General features: G+C 42.8%; 1 protein-coding gene and 1 pseudogene across 2 annotated transcripts in view; one reads left to right on the top strand and one right to left on the bottom strand.

The window, feature by feature from the left end:
• The window catches only part of INPP5F (inositol polyphosphate-5-phosphatase F), a 46,003-nt gene extending 28,114 nt beyond the window's left edge, over nt 1–17,889 (top strand). The window contains exons 13-17 of the mRNA XM_012642425.1: nt 11,622–11,693; nt 12,801–12,874; nt 13,303–13,431; nt 14,030–14,117; nt 16,322–17,889. Of these exons, the coding sequence (XP_012497879.1) occupies nt 11,622–11,693; nt 12,801–12,874; nt 13,303–13,431; nt 14,030–14,117; nt 16,322–17,471 (1,513 nt within the window). The 3' untranslated portion in view covers nt 17,472–17,889. The remainder of the gene's footprint in view (nt 1–11,621; nt 11,694–12,800; nt 12,875–13,302; nt 13,432–14,029; nt 14,118–16,321) is intronic.
• On the bottom strand, nt 6,290–7,969 carry LOC105808703 (annotated as a pseudogene). The gene has a single exon (XR_001137394.1). The product of XR_001137394.1 is annotated as a splicing factor, proline- and glutamine-rich pseudogene (transcript).
• Nucleotides 17,890–19,100: the final 1,211 nt, after the last annotated feature.

The following is a 19,100-nucleotide window of genomic DNA, read 5'->3' as shown; positions in this document are numbered from 1 at the left end:
TAGTCTTCTAGGATAGGTTTTTAGGAAATCACTGTTGGGTGATTAGAGTTAGAGTCTCAATCTCTAAAGTTCTCTCAGCTATCACATGCCTACCTCAGAAATACAACTGTGCTTCAGTTTTCTCTTTTCTTCATTAACATGACACAAGGCTTCTCTTTTTTCCTGATTTTTGATTCCCACCCCTCTCCAGTGCCCAGTAATTACACTCCTCATTCCCTGTTAATCCAGCACTGATAACAGGGATCCAGAAGACTGTTCATCTTCCTTGATTAAAGCTCTCGATGAAGAATAACTTACCATCAATAGCACATGCTAGATAGCAAGGGTCAGAACGTTTCCCCTTTGCTCATTGCTGCATTTGTGCTGTACAGGTGAGGAGCGTTTCTCAAAAAAGCAGTATCCACTCTTCCTTCGCTGCAAGTTAAGCAGGAACACATGCACTTATTGCATTCTCAGGTTTTTAGGAAGTGGTGCCTATGCCCAGAGATGATCAGTATATATTTCCAGAGAATCTTACATTTCGTGATGGACATTCAAACCTTTAAGTTCATTTAGTTCTATCCTTGTTGCTGCCTCACCTGTAGGTGTTAACCTGGCCCAGGGTTCAGTGCCTGTGACCCCAGTCAGGGGAATAGTGACCTCTGTGTGCTCATTAAACATTAAACCCTAGGACCATTGGTACTTGTAGCTGTGCCACTCTGGGTCTCAGGCCAAACTTTCTGCTAAGTTTGCCTTTTAATTGTATTTTTGCTCCTTCAACTTCTTTCTTTTTAGGATATCTTCAGTTGTGGGCCTCTAAGTCTCCTGACTGGTTTCCAATTTGTTGTCGAATTCCTTCTCTTCCTCGGGTGTCGCTGCACGATATTTTTGTCCTCTAATTCTTTTTTAGATGGTTGGTTGTCAAGAGTGATTCTGAGAGTATCCTTTGCGTGTTTGACTTGCCATCCTCATCCTCATCTTCTTCCTTGTGGTCTTTGTGTACATAGTAGGCCCATCAGAGTCATTGGCCAGTGATTCCCTTTGACCTTCGTCCTTTGGGACATGGAAAGATTTTGAAGATTCTGCAGTCAACACAGGAATCACTAGCTGAGGTGCTGCCTTCCCTGTCTTATTGTTGCTCGTGAAAATGTTTGTTTTCTTCGCTAACTTGTGAGCTGGTGCCTGACGGAGAGTGGTTTTGTGTGTGATCTCTTCAGTGCAGAGAAGCCAACTTGGGTCTAAGGCAGAGACAGGCAGGGGGTGCTCCATTGCTACCAGGACAACAGGAGTATCTGAGGGAATGACGTGATTGTCAAGAGCAGGATGGGGAGCAGGGGCATGGAGGGGCTACAGACTGGGGGGATTTGTGTGCGGTCTGCTCTTTAGCAACAGGCAGAACTGCTGAAGTGTGAGACTCTCTACTCTGGTTCCAGAAAGATCTCCTCTAAGGCTGACCGTGCCAGACTGGTTGCATCTCACAGCGGTTAAGGTGTTGGCCTCCTGCTAGACTTTTCTTTTTCCCTTTGTGGTTCTCACTGTTTGTTAGCGTTTTGTTAGAATCTGCTCTGAAGCTTTGGTACAGGATGAGGTGGATGGAGGAGTTAGTGCTGCTGCTGTGGAGCCAGTCGCTTCTCAGATCATGTTTTGGAAGAATAAGGCCGCCTACCAGGAGTCCAGGAGTCTTGGTATTTTTTTTTTTTTTTTAATCGGAGATACTTAATCACCCTGTGGCTGGTCCCAGCATGAGTCCCTTTTTGGGGGTTTAGGTTTGGGCTTGGACTTAAGAGCAGCTGGAGGAGAGTGGAGTAGGAGCTGCCAGTATCCCAGAGTGGTTTCCAGTGTTCTCTTCTGCCCTTTCTCTGAGAAGGCGGTGCTTTTTCACATGCAGAGCCATTGCCTTTTGCAGGTCTTACTGCATTTTCCTCTCACGTGGATGACTCTTCTGATGGGTGTTGTGTGCTCATTTGAGTTTTCAAAGTTAATTGTTATGTCTCCATCCTGATTAGACAATTTTTAAGAACTTCCTCATTAGCACCTCTTTGTTTTGTGGATATTACCCTTTCGAATGCTGCTGAGATTTCTTTGAATTGGCCACTGGTATTTTTTTCCCACTTGCAAGGCTTAGTGATTTTCCTGATGGTGCATTGTTTTGTTTTACCCTTACTCTTGATGAGAGATGTTTGGAAACCTGCTCATGGGCTGAGTTTGCTATAGAACCTTTGTACAGTCCATCAACTGAGCTGGACATGTTGACCCGGAACAGATGGCCCTGGTAGAGAAGAGAGAGCCAGCCCCGGGAGTGGCTGTGGGAACTTGGGTTTCTTTCTGGAGAAGTAGTCAGTGGAGGGCACAGCCCCTCAGACTTGGGGACATCAGCTGTCACCACCTGCCTGTCTGCTTCAACCTGGGCTGTGTGTGTTTTTACAGAGTTTTATTGAGATATAAGTCATATATCATACAATTGACCTATTTAAAGTATACAATTCAGTAGTTTTTAGTATATTCACAGAGATAGCAACCATTCCCATGGTTGATTTTAGTGCATTTTCATCACCACAAAGAGAAGCGCCATATCCTTTAACTATCACTTCCCTATCTTCCCCCTGCTCCCTTAAGCAGCCTGCTTCTTTCTCTCTGGAGTTGCCTATTCTGGACATTTCATACAATATGGATTAATGTAATATGTGGCTTTTTGTGACTGGCTGCTTTCACTTAGCATGTTTTCCAGTGCAGGGGTGGACCTTATCTTCATTTAAATGGTGATGTTTTGCGTTAATTTTGATTTTTTAAAATGTTGCACTAGTAAGTTTTCTTGACAATGAAATTAATGGCACCCCTTCAATTTTGCGCCAGAGAACTCGGGCCTCGCTGCAGTCCTGGCCCCAGTTAAGTATCTGGTACAAAAAGTTGTGGTAAGTGGAGCGCAGATGCTGGGTCCTCGCGGGGAAGCGGGAATGGCTGTCTCCTGCTGTTACAGCAAGTGTTACAGCAGGTGGCCCTGAGGACAAACTGAGCGGCACACGGAGAGTCAGAGAATCAAAGTTTATTTGCCAGCGGTCTCAGGGGGGCCTCGCCACCAAATTCTGAGCGCTGTCTACCTGATTTTTCCCACTTTTATTAAGTTGTGGTCTGAGGGGTAGGGTGTCAGGTGGTTAATGCCCGACAAGTAATAGGTTAGTCGATGTGTCAGATAATAGATTTAGTGTTATGCTGATGTGCCAAGTAACAGATGGGGGTTTTCCTTATTCTCCCCTTTGATGGCCTTATATGTGTACTATGGGGCATCATTTCCCAGTGGGTGTAGTGAGTCCAATAAGCTGGCTTGTCTCTTGGGGCTATACAGGTTCGAATATCACCTATAATGGTGCCAGTCCAGTATTTCTTTCCCCCGCTGTGGCACACTTCAGCCTGACTATAACATGTCTTTGGCATGTAGGTGTGGAATGTGAAACCTCCTGTGGTCCAGAAGCCTCGAGTAATCCCATTAGTGGAAGGAATCCAAGTCCTAGCATAACAAGCCTCAGGGCAGGGTTTCTCTGCCATAGTTGTTAGGGCGAGTGCCCCAACCAGGAGGAGGGTAGGGACTGAGGCAGGAGTAGACATCCTATAATGAGCCAAAGTACCACAGTTAGAGACGCCCTCTGCAGTCCTGTCCAGTCTCCCGGAGCTACCGCGGAGAGTCCAATCCCCAGTAAAGTCACTACAACCCCAATGAGGGCCAGGGCCAGTGGTCCCATTTACTCCTGTTTAGTCCTGGGTGTGGCTGTCCTCGTTGGGAGACAGCTAAGCTGGAACTTTAGTGGGTTCTGCTGGTCCTGATGTGCAGTCCAGAGATCAGTTTCATTGTCTGGTTCAGTCTTTTTCACCCGGGAGTGATGGATCCACGGAGTGATACCTGCAACTTTAACAGCAGTGGGAGTAACTAATATCACAGTATGGGGACCCTTCCAGGTGGGCTCTAGGGCTGTTCTTTTCCAGTCCTTTACCCAGACTAGATCCCCAGGTTGGTGGGGGTGGACAGGGAGACCCAGGGTGATAAGAGTTTTTTCTAGGACAGTGTGGTGGATATGGCACATAGTTTTGGCTAAGGCTTGGAGGCGTGTGTTTATATTCAATTCCCCTAGTTGTCTAATGTCTTCCCTTAATCGCTTGGTGAGTGGGGGAGGTCTACCGAACAGGATTTCAAAGGGTGAATATCCCGTGGGCCCTGGTGTGCACCTGACTCTGAACAGGGCTAGGCTTAGCATGTCTACTCAGGGTAATTGTGTTTCCTGACATCTTTGCTAGGACTGGTCTTGAGGGTCTGGTTCATGCACTCTACTTTCCCTGAGCTCCGTGGCCTGTAGGCTGTATGTAGTTTCCATTTGATTCCTAGTGCCTTGGCGAGGGTTTGCGTGACCTCCGCAGTGAAGCTTGGTCCGTTGTCACTGCCAAAGGAGAGTGGCAGACCGTACCTGGGGATGATTTCTCTCAGTAGAAGCTTTGCCACTTCCCTATTCTTTTTGGTCCAGGTAGGGACTGCCTCGACCCAGCCTGAGAAGGTGCATATCACTACCAGCAGGTATTTATAGCCCCGACATGGTTTTGCTTCTGTGAAATCAACTTCCACATCCTCGAACAGAGAGGTTCCGGTGTGCTGAATTCCTGGGGCGGGTCTAGGTCTCACCGCTGCATTGTTTTTAGCACAGGTCTGGCAGCGGGCGCTGACTGCTGCAGCGATGGACGGAAGTTTGGCGATGTGGTAGTACTGGGCGAGTAGCTGTGCGAGGGCTGTTTTCCCTAAGTGAGTCAGGTTGTGGTGTTGGGAGACAATAGAGCATGCTAATTTATTGGGGATAAAGATGTTACGGTTCCGTAGGTGCTACCAACCATCTGAGTCCTTCTTGGCCTTCTCCTGCTCTGTCCACTGGCTCTCTTCTGGGGTATATTTTGGTTCTTCGGGCCACTCAGGTGCCAACAAGATTTGGCATCGGGTTGGAGTGTTGTCCTCTGAACATTCTTGGGTGGCTGCAATTTTGGCTGCTTGGTCTGCCAGGCAATTGCCAGTGGCGATTGGATCTGTGTCTTTTTGGTGCCCTCGGCAGTGGATGACTGCAATTTCTTTTGGCTCCCAAACTGCCTCCAGCAGTTGGAGGATTTCATCCCTATTTTTTTTTTTTTTCATGTTTAACAATCTTGAATTCAAATGTAAAAGTTCATACAAGCCATTTGTAGGGCTTGGGATTTGTTCTTTTTTTAAAAACAAGAAATGGGGAAATGCAACAAAATGATCTTTCCACGTTTCAGAAATTTTCAAGGAAAGGATAGATCCTAGGGCCATAAAATATCTATTTAACCAAACCTTCTTTCACCCCCTACAATAGTCTTACACCTATTCCATAATCTTAATACATATTCCTGAATGAAGAGGTATAGTTCAGCTTTGCTTATATAACCATTTAAAAATACTTAGCACAAGCTTGCTTCCTATAATGCCAAACAAATCATGAAACTACTTCAATATGCATGTCTTTTTAAAACAAGGGGGCGGGGTACTTATTTGTAGAAAGCAGTATTTAGCCTCCAGATACATTTCCCAGAAATGGCATATGCCATTCAAAGGCCTAGACATTCTCATGCTTTCAAAGTGGAATACCTAGCCTAATGTGCATAGAAGCATGAATGCAAAGTTGAAGATCAATATTATAACTATCTTTTCCAGTTATTTGAAGCACAGTAAAAAAAAATTGGTACACTTTGGAAATTCAGTGGCACAAGGTACACTGCCATAACTTGAGGGACATTATACAGTTAAAAAAAAAAAGGAAATAAAAAGGAAAAAAAAATGCTCCTGTTTCAAACACTGCATTACATAATTTTACCTGCCCAAACAGACCATTTACAAATATTAGGTCAATAAACTGCTAACATCCATAAAAAGGTAGCTTTCTCATTAAAATGCAAGAATTTAAAAGATTGGTATCTAAACAAGAAAAGACGAAAACAAACTGGAATGAAAGCCTAGATACCACATCTAAAATCGGGGTTTTTTTGTTTGGGCCTTTGTACTCTTCTCTCCCTCTACCATATCCTGCTGGGGTTCCAGGCCCCATTCCTCTAGGACCCTGTTCACCCACAGGCCCTACACCTTCCTGCCCAAAGCGCTCAGCACGCACGTCGCTTCCCATCATGGAACCACTCATGGTTGCTGGTGGAACTCCAGGATTAGCTTCATAACCTATGCTGCCACCACCACCACCTCGAGGTGGAAATTTCTGGCCTCCTGAATCACAGGGATCTCCCATGTTCTGCTCCTCCGCCACCCATTCTCACGTCTCTTTCTCTTGGATCCATGTAACCCAATCAGCTGTAACTTTCCTCTCTTTGGCGCCTCATTTGTTCTTCCATCTCACGTTGACGAATCATCATCTCTTCTTCCCTTCTACATCGTTCCTCTTCTTGCCTCAATTGCATTTCTTTACGTTCTGCATTTCTTGATTGTGAAGTTCTTCCATGTGTCTTAACTCTTCCTGTCGTCTCATGAGATCTTGGCGCAAAAGATTTGTCTGATGTTCATGATAAGCATCTTCCATTTCACTTTCCAATTTGTCTTTTGCATCTTTCATGTTTTTTTCAACTTGTTCCCTTTGCTGTTTTTTCATTTCATCCAAGGACTTCCATCGCTGAGAATATTCATACTCAAATGTGCCATGCTGGGCAAAACGATGAGTTTCTCTCTCCTTTTGATATATTGGATTCTTCTGTGCAAGTTTTTCAGGAAGACCATCTTCATCATCTGATCGTTCAAGTGGTTCCACAATAACTGGACGGGGAGTTGTTGTCAGTAAGAAAACACCTTCACTGCATCATTCAAATACTTTTCTTGTTGCTGGTTGAGAGGCAAATTCAACAATGCCTTTCCCTGTAGATCTTCCACGATCATCCACGATTACAACAGCCCTTTCAATAGGACCAAACAGGCTAAAAGCTTCTTCCAACAGTTCGTTGGAAACGTAAGGTGAAAGATTACGAACAGAAAGGGCAGCAGCATGTGTGGCAAATCCAAGCCGAAGCTGTCTACCTCTCATGGGTGTATCATCAAGTTCAGCTTTGGCAATTTCTGCCAAGGCCCTAGACTCAAGTTTAATAAATCCAAATCCTTTGCCTTTGTTGATAAATACTTCCCCTGGTTCTCCATATTTAGCGAATAGTCTTTTGAATTCATCCTCTGTGATACCAGCCGGTAGATTCCCAACAAGCCAACGACAGCGCTGTGTGTAAGTTTTCTCTCCAGGCCTCCTCAAGGGAGACAAGTTGGCTTTAAACCCCTGCAAGTCCGAGATCTTCTCGCCGGGCCCGCCGGGCGGGGGCCCCTGGTGGTGCTGCTGGTGATAGGGCGGGTGATACTGGCGGCTCCCCACGGGGCGAGGCGGCGGCTTGGGGTGGCAGCCAGGCGTGCTCAGGCCCGGCCCGCCAGGCATTTTGTCGCCGCCCGGGCCGGGGACCCGGGCCCCCTGCAGGTGGAGGCAGCATGCGCCCCCCACCCCGCGACTCCCCGCCTGAGGGGGAGTGTTCGGGCCCCTGCTGCTTGGTGGAGCCGGTAGAGGCGCCGGAGGGGATCAGAGGTGATGGCAGGCGGCGGGGTCAGGGTGGGGCCCGGCCCTGGAGGGGCCCCGGAGGTCGGGAGAGTGGCAGGCGGGGCAGAGCTGGAGGCCGACAGCGGGGCCGGTGCCTGAGGAACGACGGGCTTGGGTGCTTCCGGTGGCTGCTGATGCGGCTGTGGGTGTGGTGGCTGCCGTGGTGGCTGCTGCTGCTGATGGTGTGGAGGCGGTGGCAGGATCAGAGGCTTAGGGCTGCCCTGGCCGGGGCCGGGACCCGTGGGGCCGCAGTTCTGACCGAGGCCCATGCCGGGCGGCGGTGAGCGGAAGTCGTGGAGGCCTCCGCGGCCACCGCCTCCTCCGCGCCGGTGGAAGCCGCCATCGCCGCAACTCCGGAACCGATCCGGAGTCATGTCTGTGGTCAAGGGGCCATTGAGGCAGAAGCAAAGAAGACGCTCAGGGAACGTGGAAGCCACCTTGCTTCGCACAAAATGGCAGATGACACAGGCCTCATCCCTGTTTTTGATCTCCTTTCCTCCTGCAGTCAGCAGTCCCCTCTCCCTGTATATTGCCCCGTGGATATGTAGTGCGGCAAAGGCATATTTAGAGTCCGTGTATATGTGCGCTTTCTTACCCCAGGCATGCCTGAGGGCTTGGATGAGGGCCCATAGCTCCCCCTTTGTGCCAACCAACCTTGGGGCAAAGGAGCTGACATGATGACCTCATGACTGTGGCGACTGTGAAGCCGCCAGTAGTTTCCCATTCTGGATAAAACTGCCATCCGTGTAGAGTTCTAAGTCCGGTGCCAGTAGAGGACTATCTTTCAGATCTGGCCGGCTGGCATAGACCTCCTGTACCGCCCTGGTGCAGTCATGGTCCGGGGGCCCGGACCTGGTCTGATGCCTCCAGACCTGATTTGACTTTTCCTTCCCTCCGGCGTGTCCGGGCGAGTACGGGACCCCGTGGCTGGCGGGAACTCCCGAGGAGTAAAGATATTCCGTAAAATGGCGGTTGGCGCCGGTTCACTTCTGTCGCTGAAGTCTGGCCAGTCGCTGCGCCCGTCCCCCGAACCGGGAGCTTCAAGGGGCCAACGCGGTGGGTTTTCCCCGTTAGGGAACCAAACTATTACAGCAAGTGTTAGAGTCTTAATACCCACCAGGTAATAGGTTAGTATTATGCTGATGCGGGTCTTCCGTGAGGGGTGGGGGTCTCAGGTGGCTGATGTGCCAAGTAACAGTGGGGGTTTCCTTATCACTGCCGCCCTCGCCCGGCGTGTGCTTCCAGTCGTCGAGTGCGGGTCTGGGCTGGACGCCGGCAAGCCCAGGTGTGACCCACCATTCTTGTCCTTCCCGGTCTCCTGCCCTCCCGCCCCCAGTTATCGCAGGAAAACCTCTGACTTTATTGACAGCGGGGAAGAGGAGTCTGGAATTGCAAGGGACTCGGGCACCGCCGGTACCCGGGTAGCATCTCCACAAAGCCAACTGGCTTCGCCAGCTCCGTGCAACCTTTCATCCCCTTAAGTCAGATGCCCCTTTCGACCCACGGTAGCTGAGTGGTCAAGGCCTTAGCAGCTACTGTCCCTTAAGCATGTGGTGTGGTGCAGGGGATGGATGCTCTGCTGCGCTAGCCCTCCAGAGTACCCTGACTCCCAGCGTCCCCTCAAGGCGGGAACACAGTCCTGTGTAAAGGCAAAGGTGCGAACAAATTCTCGTGGAGCCGGCCACCTGGAGGCCCCCTCCCCTGCTGGGTCGGGGTCCGTGCCCTCCATGGAGCGCGTGGGACGCGCGCAGGACCCGATGCGCGTATATGACACGATGCGCGTGCGCAATGGCTGCCAGCCGCAGCCGGAAGTGGGGGCCGGAAGCTAGAGTCGTCCCCTGGGCGTGACTTGCCGAGCCCGCATCGCGGTTGCGCCGTTCTAAGCATTCGCTTGCAGCCGTGAGGTTGGGTGACCGCAGCTGTGTGATGAGTTAGAGCTTCGTGGCGTGAACAGGGACTGACGGACCATGCCGCGCTCCCACAGACCGCCTAACGCGCAGCGGGCTGTTGCTGAGCCCAAGTCAGACAGTGTCCTGGCCATGACTTTCAAGATTTTTCTCCTTTTTGCAGGACTAATGGTTAAAGTTCCTGTCGGGTTATATTTTTCCTGCAAACTACTTCTTTTCCAAAGTCTGATGTTAATGTCCCCTGAAGACAGCGCCTTTTACGCGACTGTTGTCGCAGTGGTCGGGCTGCATGTGGTGCTAGCAATTTTTGTCTTCATAGTGTGGAAGGAGGGCTTGCCTCAGTGGCGGGAAAACAAAAACGAATAGAGCAGCTTTCCTACAAAGCTGCAAACCTGGGTGGGTGGGAGGGGGGAGTAACTAAAGGGTTTTTTTCTTATTCTTGCTCGTATTAAGCATGCTTTTTTTTTTTTCCAAGGGGAAGGGTGGTTGGGGACGGGAATTAAGTATTTACTGTAGTTAAGACTAAAAATGGGGGGGGTGGGAGGGCTGGCATTTTTCGACTGCCTGTTATGTGCCCAGTGCTTTTCGTTAAGGACGTAATGTTTTTGACTATCATGTTTAGCTGATGTAAATATTAATGCCAAAATAGGAAACTAGGATGAAAGTGATACTGTAATTAGTAGCAATAGAATTTATTTAATAGTAAAACATGTGTCGTGGCGTAATTTTTATGACTTGGCTCAAGCAACAATTTTTAGAGTGCATGTAAGTATCAATGCGCAAAACTAAATTTCGTTTTACGGTGTTCTTGGTGAAGCTGCTGGGATCACTGAATTTACAGTTTTCTTTTTCCCCTTGATTAATTGGTTGGTGCTCAAATTTTGGCTCCTAGAATCCATCTGTGTGTTACCGGGTTTTGGCATATCATTATCTCATTCATTGTATTTTTCGGTATATTATTTTACACGAAAATTGAGGTGAATTTGTTATCTTAGATTAAGATTCTGTTAGACTTAAGCTGCAACAAGGTGCCACTGATGTAGAAAACTGCAGTTTAAGATTTTGGTAAATCCTTCCCTGCAGTACCCGTTAAACAATGACCTCATTCTTACGCAGATTAAGTATGTGGTTTAAGTTTCATCTACAAATGATTTTTTTCACTATCATCTGTTTTTCAGTAGCATTTTGATAAGGTCTAGGCAATAGGTATGAAATCCTCAGGCAGAAATATTGGTGGTTCTTACAGTGGTGTTTGGAGACCAGTATAAGAATGCAGATTAATCTCTACCTTTTAACAGAAAGAAGCTGTTATTAATATTAGATTAATCTTAAAAGTTTCATTTTAATTCAAATTCTGCCTGTTTTATTTGTTGATTATTTGTAGATTTTATACATCGACTGTTTTCTTACTAGTAATTTTACAGGGATGTACATTTACTGTAGATTTGGTTTAATGGTTCGTCAGCACTCAATCTAGTTTTGAAGTCTCGATTTGATCTTTGACTTTAGAGTGGGTATAGACATGGTAAGGTGGACTTAGAGTAAGAAAATGTTTACTTGTTCCTTGAAAGCCAAGTAAATTAATCTGTAGTGAGAAAAATGCAAAAGTAGCTTGGACTCATTCCATTTTTGCACATAAATGTCATTCTTATGTAAAATTCTTTCAAAAGATGGATACTACGTGAGTGTAAAAATATCCTAAGTATGTGGTCTGTTATTTTTAAGAATAGATAATGCCTTCTCAGTCTCACGTTTCCCTTTCTTCCCAGTAATTTTCCTTTCTTCCCAATAACTGACTCTCTCCAGTCCCCGTCCCACATTATCCTGTTTCTCCTGAGCCCTCTCTCCTTTGGCTACCTACCTCCCCTTCAGCTCCCGCCTTTCCTTCCTCCTCCCCCACTTCCCAAAGCTGGTTTTTGTTGTTTTTTAAAAGATTTTTCAAATGGATAGATTGTATTATGTTTAACTTCAGAAATAGAACTCATTGATGATTTATTTGATTTTCTTTTTTTTTCCCGTGGCCAATCTTTTGTCCTAAGTGGTTCCGCTGTAGAAATATTCTTGGCAAAAAATGCAGAGAAAATGAAAATATTTAATTCCCTGTGTCATGTTTGTTTAGCCTCATTGATGCTACTCACAGAGATGTGGATGTGCTGTTACTGCTTTCTAACTCTGCCTACTACGTGGCCTAGTAAGTTGCTTATTGATTTTTAAAGCTTTTGATTTTTTTAAACTTGAGTAAATTTCCTTCTTAGAATTTATTACAAAAAATGTAAGAATCTGGTTTTATTGTATAATTTATGAAACCTCATTGAACCCCTTTACCTTTTTATAACTGTTAACATCATTCTGACCTCCTTTTATGGTTTGAAAATGATTTTAAAGTTAAAATCAATGTTTGTATAATATTGTGTTCTTTTAGCATTTAGTATTATTTCCTATATATCTCCTGGTTTTGATGTACTCCATAGATTTTTATCATTAATGGCCATATATCATTGTTTGTATTATTATAATGTATTTTCCCATTGTGTTAGGTATTGAATTACTTCCAATTTTTTGTTATTATGAATGATGCAGCTATCTTTATGCAGATAACGTGTGTGTGTGTGTGCATACGCATGTGTGCTTCTCTTTGGTTACAAGGGTATGATGAATTATATGACTTTGGTGATTTGTCAGATTTATCTCCAGAAAGACTGATTAACAATGCCACTAGCAAAATACAAGTACTTGTTTCCTCATACCTTATGCCAGAATTGAATTTTAAATTATATTTTCTAAGTAAATGTTCACTTTATTTTGGTTTTGTATGAACTGTCATTTTTGAATCATCGGCCCAGATGCCTGTTGGCATAGATCACGTGGATTTTTCATTCTTGATTTTGAATATCAAATTTATCTGCTGTATTATTCCCAAATACATAGGGGTGTGTGTGTGTGTGTGTGTGTGTGTGTGTGTGTGTGTGTGTGTTTTGCCTTTTAGATTAGATTTTAGGTTCCTTTTCATTTTATACAAGTTTTTATAAAACTGAAATTATTTTTACCTTGTAATTGATTTTTTTACTGTAAGATCTACAAACTGATTTTTCTTTAGCCGTTTTGAACTATATATGTTATTCTTGTTTAATCAAGTTTATAAAATAGTTCTTATGTTGAACTCGTCAACAGGCATGTATTGTGCTGTGGGGGATTGTTATCTTAACTGCATGCAATAGTTTGCTAGTATCATGCCTCGGGCGCCAAGCCAAACATGCTTTTTGATTTTAACCCTCTTTTTACTTTTCCATTTATCTAGTTATGATGACGAAGTTGATAAAGTAAACCAATATCAACGACTAAGTCTAGAAGACCTGGAAAAAATCGAAATAGGTAAATTTTAACATACTAACAAAGTGTCATAGAAAGCAAATGGTGTTGCTTCTGGGAGTGGCTCAGATTATTTAAGCAACTGATATAACATCTGTTAGAAACCAGAAAGGGATATTCCAAGCCATCTATTTCTTAGGACTTCCTTTCTATTTTTAGAGATTAGTGACAGATGTATTGTCTAGTGATAATAACTGTATTCCTTTTATTATTTACCTTGTGAAGATTAGTTTAAATAATTGAAACAGTTTTTATAGCCTCTTCAAACCAAATGATCATGATAAGCTCATATTTTTTGTGCTCTCATTTAGATTATGAAGAAAAATGGATTAAATACTTAATTGATGAATGTGTGTTGGTCTTTTGAAGATACACAAGAAAGCAAATGTTATGTGAACGATATAACTACACACATTCATTTGGGTTTTTAGGTCCCGAACCCACTCTTTTTGGTAAGCCAAAGTTCTCCTGCATGCGATTGCACTACAGATACAAAGAAGCAAGTGGTTATTTCCACACACTGAGAGCTGTAATGCGAAATCCAGAAGAGGATGGAAAAGGTAAAAAGAGGAAAAGATGAAAGTATTCAGTGATAACTTTGTATCTATTCTTACCAGCCCAAATAGAACTGGGGATGTTTTATACTGTAACCAACTGGAGCGAGAACGGACCAGAGAATAGCTTTGGGATGTGAGACGGTGAAATAGCAACTGTTCCCAGCAGTGCAGGGAGATTATTTGAATGGATTATGTGGTTTTTGGCAAGGGACTCTATAGTGGGGATTCTCAGTGTGTTTGGCCTCATCAGAAGCCATGTAGGTCCCAGGGCTTTTCCTACTTCATGCTTCTCTTGTGGGTAGAAGTCAGGACCATGCCTGTCTTGTTTATAGCTCTTGCTTTGGCATCTAGCACAGTGCAAACACACTTTTAATTCCAGTTGATTTAGTTCTTTTGTTCTTTGCTTTTCTGCTAAAATTTGTTTTAGAACGTTTTGAATTAGTTGGGGGATTAGTGAACAGGCAGTAGTTTTCTATAAATTGTAGCAAGTAAATTTGTATTGTACAACCACAAATTTCATTCAAGGTTGTATGAGTTAGAACTGCTATTTTTTTTAGTATGTTTTTGGAGAAATTGGCAAACAGTTATCTCTGGATTTCAGATACCCTTCAGTGCATTGCAGAGATGTTGCAGATCACCAAGCAAGCCATGGGATTGGATGTACCTATAATTGAGAAAAAACTTGAGAGGTGAGTACACTACTTCTCTCAAGATTTTCTTTGGGATTTTTGTCCCCCCAAAATAAAGACGTTATTATTCAAGGTCTTATTTCTTTAAAAGTATTTGCAGCAGGGCGTTGGAGGGGATCACATTAGGGTAATGTGTTGGTATTTAGCGAGGTAAGTATCAAATATGTTTGGATCAAAAAATAACACTGTTTGTTTAAATTCTGTATCTCCATGATTTTCAGATAATTTTTAGACTTACAGAAGAGTTGCACAGATAGTTCAGAGTGTTTCCGTTTACCCTTCATTCAGCTTTCCTTTATGTTACCATCTTACATAATCATAGGACATTTATCAAAACTAAGAAATTAACCTTGGCACGACTCTATTAACCAAAGTACAGAACTTATTAGGATTTCGCCAGTTTTTCCACTCATGTCCCTTTTTCCCTTCCAGGATCCCACATTGCATTTAGTTGTCTCCATAGGTTCGTTTAATCTATTGTTAGTTCTTCAGTCTTCCCTTGTCTGTTATAACTTTGACACTTTTGAAGGGTACTGGCCAGTTATTTTGTAGAACATCCCTCAATTTAGGGTGTTTAGGTGTGTTTTTTCATGATTATGCTGAAGTTATGCCTTATTGAGGACACCACGGAAGTAACGTGCACTGTTCAGTGCATCGTGTTGCAGGGAGGGGAAGACGTGACATCCATGTCTTACTGTTGACGTTAACCTTGATGACTTGGCCAAGGTGGTGTCTGCTGGGATTTTCCACTGTAAACTTACTGTTTTCCCCTTTACAATTACTATTTGGGGGGAGATCCTTTGAGATTATGCAAATATTGTTTCTGCTTAAACCTACTCATTTTCATAAGCACTAGTCAGTGGATCTTGTCTGAAGTAATTATTCCTACGGTGATCTGATGGTGGTTTTTCTAATTCCCTTATTCCTTCTACACTTGTTAATTAGAATTCTTCTATAAGGGAGGTTTGAATCAGTAGAGTGGAAAGTTTTAACATGCCTAATTGTAGAAGTGTCTTCCAAAATCTGTAACCCCTTTGGAGGGATTTTTGACCTTTATTATTTTTATTCCCTGGTTGGCTACATGACTCATGCTTCAGTAATATTGGCTTATATGAAAATTGATCACAGACAACTTAATTTTTTGAATGTAATTTTTAAACAACTATATTATGGAAAAATTTTGAGCTATATAAAATTCACACAAATTACTGTAACGCAGCCACTATTGTGTAGTTATATAATACATAGTAATACATAAAAATACATTTGCTCTTTCCCTTCCAATTTATTTTTTTAATAACAAGACCTCTAAGTATAAACTATTTCATCTACTGCTCCAAAAAAATTATCTGTTCCAATTTTGGAATAAAAACTGGCTATACAGGACCTAATGAATTGTACAGTATAAATACCACGTATACACGAGTGGGTTTACAAGGTTAATTTTGAGTGTACTTTGTTTGCCATAGATGACGAGTTTACAGGTAACTCATTTAAGATGCCATTCCATGGTTGCTATCACTTTGATGTAGTTTTTTCTCAGTTCTTTTTCTTGTATACATTTGCAACCTGTACAGGTTAAACCTTTTATATATATAATCTTTTATTGCTAAACATTATAATTGTATGCATTTTCCATATTACTATAGAATTCATAACTATCATTTTAACAGCTGCCTACTGTGATCTGTTTGCAAATATACTGTGTGGATTCAGAACATGGACTCTGATTGGCCAGACTTTTTTTTTACTCCTGTTTCTGTCATTTACCCTTCAACCTTGGGAGAGATACTTAGTATTCCTTTACTTCAACTTTGTAAGATAAGGTAATAAAATCTGTGTCACAGTTGCATGGATTGAATGAGAATGCACTTAGAGTAACACCTGGCACACAGCTGTTAAACCCAGTTGCTAAAAATTTTGGTTGCTGCAGGCTTTTCTTCCTTTTATAAAAAAGTCATGACAGATATCTTTGTCATGTATTTTTTCGTGTTTAGGATAATTTCCTGAGAACAGCATCCCAAAATTGAGAATCCAATTTAAAAGGTGTGAATATTCATTGTTTATCAATTAGCAATGCATTGTTTTCAACAAATTAGAACCAATTTCTTGAAATAAGCAAAGTGTTTTCACTTATATTAATAATTGGAACTGGTATATTGGATTTCATGGGGAATTAACTATTTTTCTATTCTAATTTGTAGGAAGAGCAGTAAACCTCACGAAGACATCATTGGTATCAGATCTCAAAACCAAGGCTCTTTGGCCCAGGGAAAAAAATTTTTAATGAGCAAATTTTCATCTCTAAATCAAAAAGTGAAGCAAACCAAATCCAATGTAAATATTGGCAACCTGCGAAAGCTAGGAAACTTTACAAAACCTGAAATGAAAGTTAACTTTCTAAAACCAAACTTAAAAGTAAATCTTTGGAAATCAGATAATAGTCTCGAAACCGTGGAAAACACAGGAGTGATGGATAATAAGGTCCAGGCAGAGTCTGATGGGGACGTATCTTCAGATAATGACTCATACCACTCTGATGAATTCCTTACAAATTCCAAGTCTGATGAAGACAGGCAGCTAGCTAATTCTTTAGAAAGTGTGGGCCCGATAGATTATGTTCTTCCTAGCTGTGGTATTATTGCTTCAGCACCTCGATTAGGCAGTCGATCCCAGTCTATTAGCAGCAATGATATTAGCATCCATGCTCCTTCAGAGATTACTGTTCCTCATGGGAGTGGGCTTGGAAAAGGCCAGGAGTCTCCTTTGATGAAAAGTCCTTCTGCTGACAACATACACATATTGACTAGCTTTGCCAAGCCTGTGGATATTTACTGCCACAGATTTGTGCAAGATGCACAAAACAAAATGACCCAGCTATCAGAGACCAGATCTGTGTCTCAGCAGGCTAGTGAGGAAGGAAATCAAATGACCAATCAAGTTTCCAATGAAGAAACAAAATCTGAATCAACGGAACAGATACCTTCCCGACCATCTCAATTAGATGTGTCGTCTTCTGCAACAGGTCCACAGTTTTTGTCAGTTGAACCAGTACATTCAGTCATATCTCAAAAGACCCCCAGCTCCGGTTCCAGTATGCTTGAACTTGAGACAGGGCTTCATGTAACTCCTCCTTCAGAGAGCAGTAGCAGAGCAGTCTCTCCCTTTGCAAAGATTCGAAGTTCCATGGTCCAGGTTGCTAATATTACCCAAGCTGGATTAACCCATGGGATAAACTTTGCAGTGGCAAAAGTTCAAAAGAGTCCTGCAGAATCTGAAGTGGTTAATGAAGTCCAGCAAAATGAACTTAAAAATATGTTTATACAATGCCAGACACGTATAATTCAGATTTAGTTTTTAGCCACAAAGAATCCTTTCATGGTTTTTATTTAAAAATTCGAAAAGTTTTCACATATTAGGGTATTTAAACTTGTACTGTCTGAATCTTAGGGGTCACAAATTTGTTTTTTTGGGAAGGGTTTTAAAAGGTGTTTGAACCTGAGCAGATTTCCAAATTTGAGAGCGAGGACTACAGAAGTGCATCACCCTAGCATCGGTAGACCTGAGTAGCTTATACACTACAGAGCACTTTGCTCACTTGAAAGTAATTCAGGAACAGGTCACTTTGGGATATCACCTGAACCTTTGTTGGAGTGGGGTGGGTGGAGTGTATGTAAAGTAGACACGTGAAGGATGGACATGGACAGACTTAAGGGAATTGTGTTTTTCATAATTTGTTCTGTTTATTCATTCCTGTGTCTTACCTGTACAAGGTAAATTGTACACTTTTTTCGTGACTTTAAAGTGTTAACTAGTATGGAGAAGCATTTGAATATAAAAAGCTATTTTTGTTTTGATGGCTTAACCATTCCCTGTGAGTTGATTGAGGGTTGACACTAAAGTCAAGAAATGTATTTTCATTTGATCCTAATTTTCCCCATATTCTACCTTTTACAAATTTAAATATTCTGCTGCCTATATGCCCAAAAATCTAGGAGCATTAAGACTTGTCATAAATCTGATAGGTCAAATATGAATACTAGCATCTATTAAATTCCATTTTGCTGTTTTTAGAAATATAAGAATATACATATATTGGCTACTGGAAATTCTAGAAGGAAGTCTTAAAAGTTTTAACTTTTTCCAATGGGGCCTTCCTCAACATACTGTCTACAGATTCTACAACTACCGAAAATTTAGTCTGGAGCGTAACTGTGCTGAAACCGGTTTTATGACTATAACCCTGACCACACAGAACCAGGGCCGCCTCTGTAAACCACGTAGTAGGAAAGTTGGAGTATTTCAACAAGTATCGTCTGTCTGGTGTCTTTAGAGCCTTACTTTGTTGAAGTGATTCTCAGCTGAACATTATGTCTGTTGTAACTTTGATAAGCATTCCACTTTTGTTATTTATTAGTGGTGTCTTTTTTTCGAAGTGTCAAATCTTGTGACTATTAAAGTACCATTGTAATTTAAAGTGTGTGTTGGAATGCCTTGCATAACATTTTAAAGATGCGGGTTTGATTTTAAATCAAAGAATTCATAAATGGTAAATTTGTCATAACTCAACACTTGGTCTGAGCTGTTCCAAGTATTTTACTCCTTTGAAGTATTCTCATCCCAAAAATGACATGGATCATAAACTATTTTAAAACCAAAACACTCTAAACTGAATGCTTTATTCTGTTGCTACCAACTTTTCTTCTGGGTCTTGAAAACACTGAGTATTCCCAACAAAGAAAGTAACAGCCAAGGTTAAGTGATAAAATATGCATGTTTAAGCTCCACCAAAATTAGTTCCAAAGAGATTTTTCAAAACTAAAATTACCTTAAGGCAGTGTTTAGTTCCAAACGGTTATATACATGTTTGTTCAGTTTCCTGGTTACATGGGACTGACATCTTGCCTTAAATCACAGCAACAAACCTGACTGTCCACATGTATAGGCAAGGGAGAAAAGGGCTCCGCAGTGGAGAGTTGCACT

This window comes from Propithecus coquereli, unplaced genomic scaffold (assembly GCF_000956105.1).
Source record: "Propithecus coquereli isolate 6110/MARCELLA unplaced genomic scaffold, Pcoq_1.0 Scaffold179, whole genome shotgun sequence".
In the NCBI taxonomy this organism is placed as follows: Eukaryota; Metazoa; Chordata; class Mammalia; order Primates; family Indriidae; genus Propithecus; species Propithecus coquereli.
Note: the sequence above shows the minus strand (reverse complement) of the source record. Positions and strands in the feature narration are given on the sequence as shown.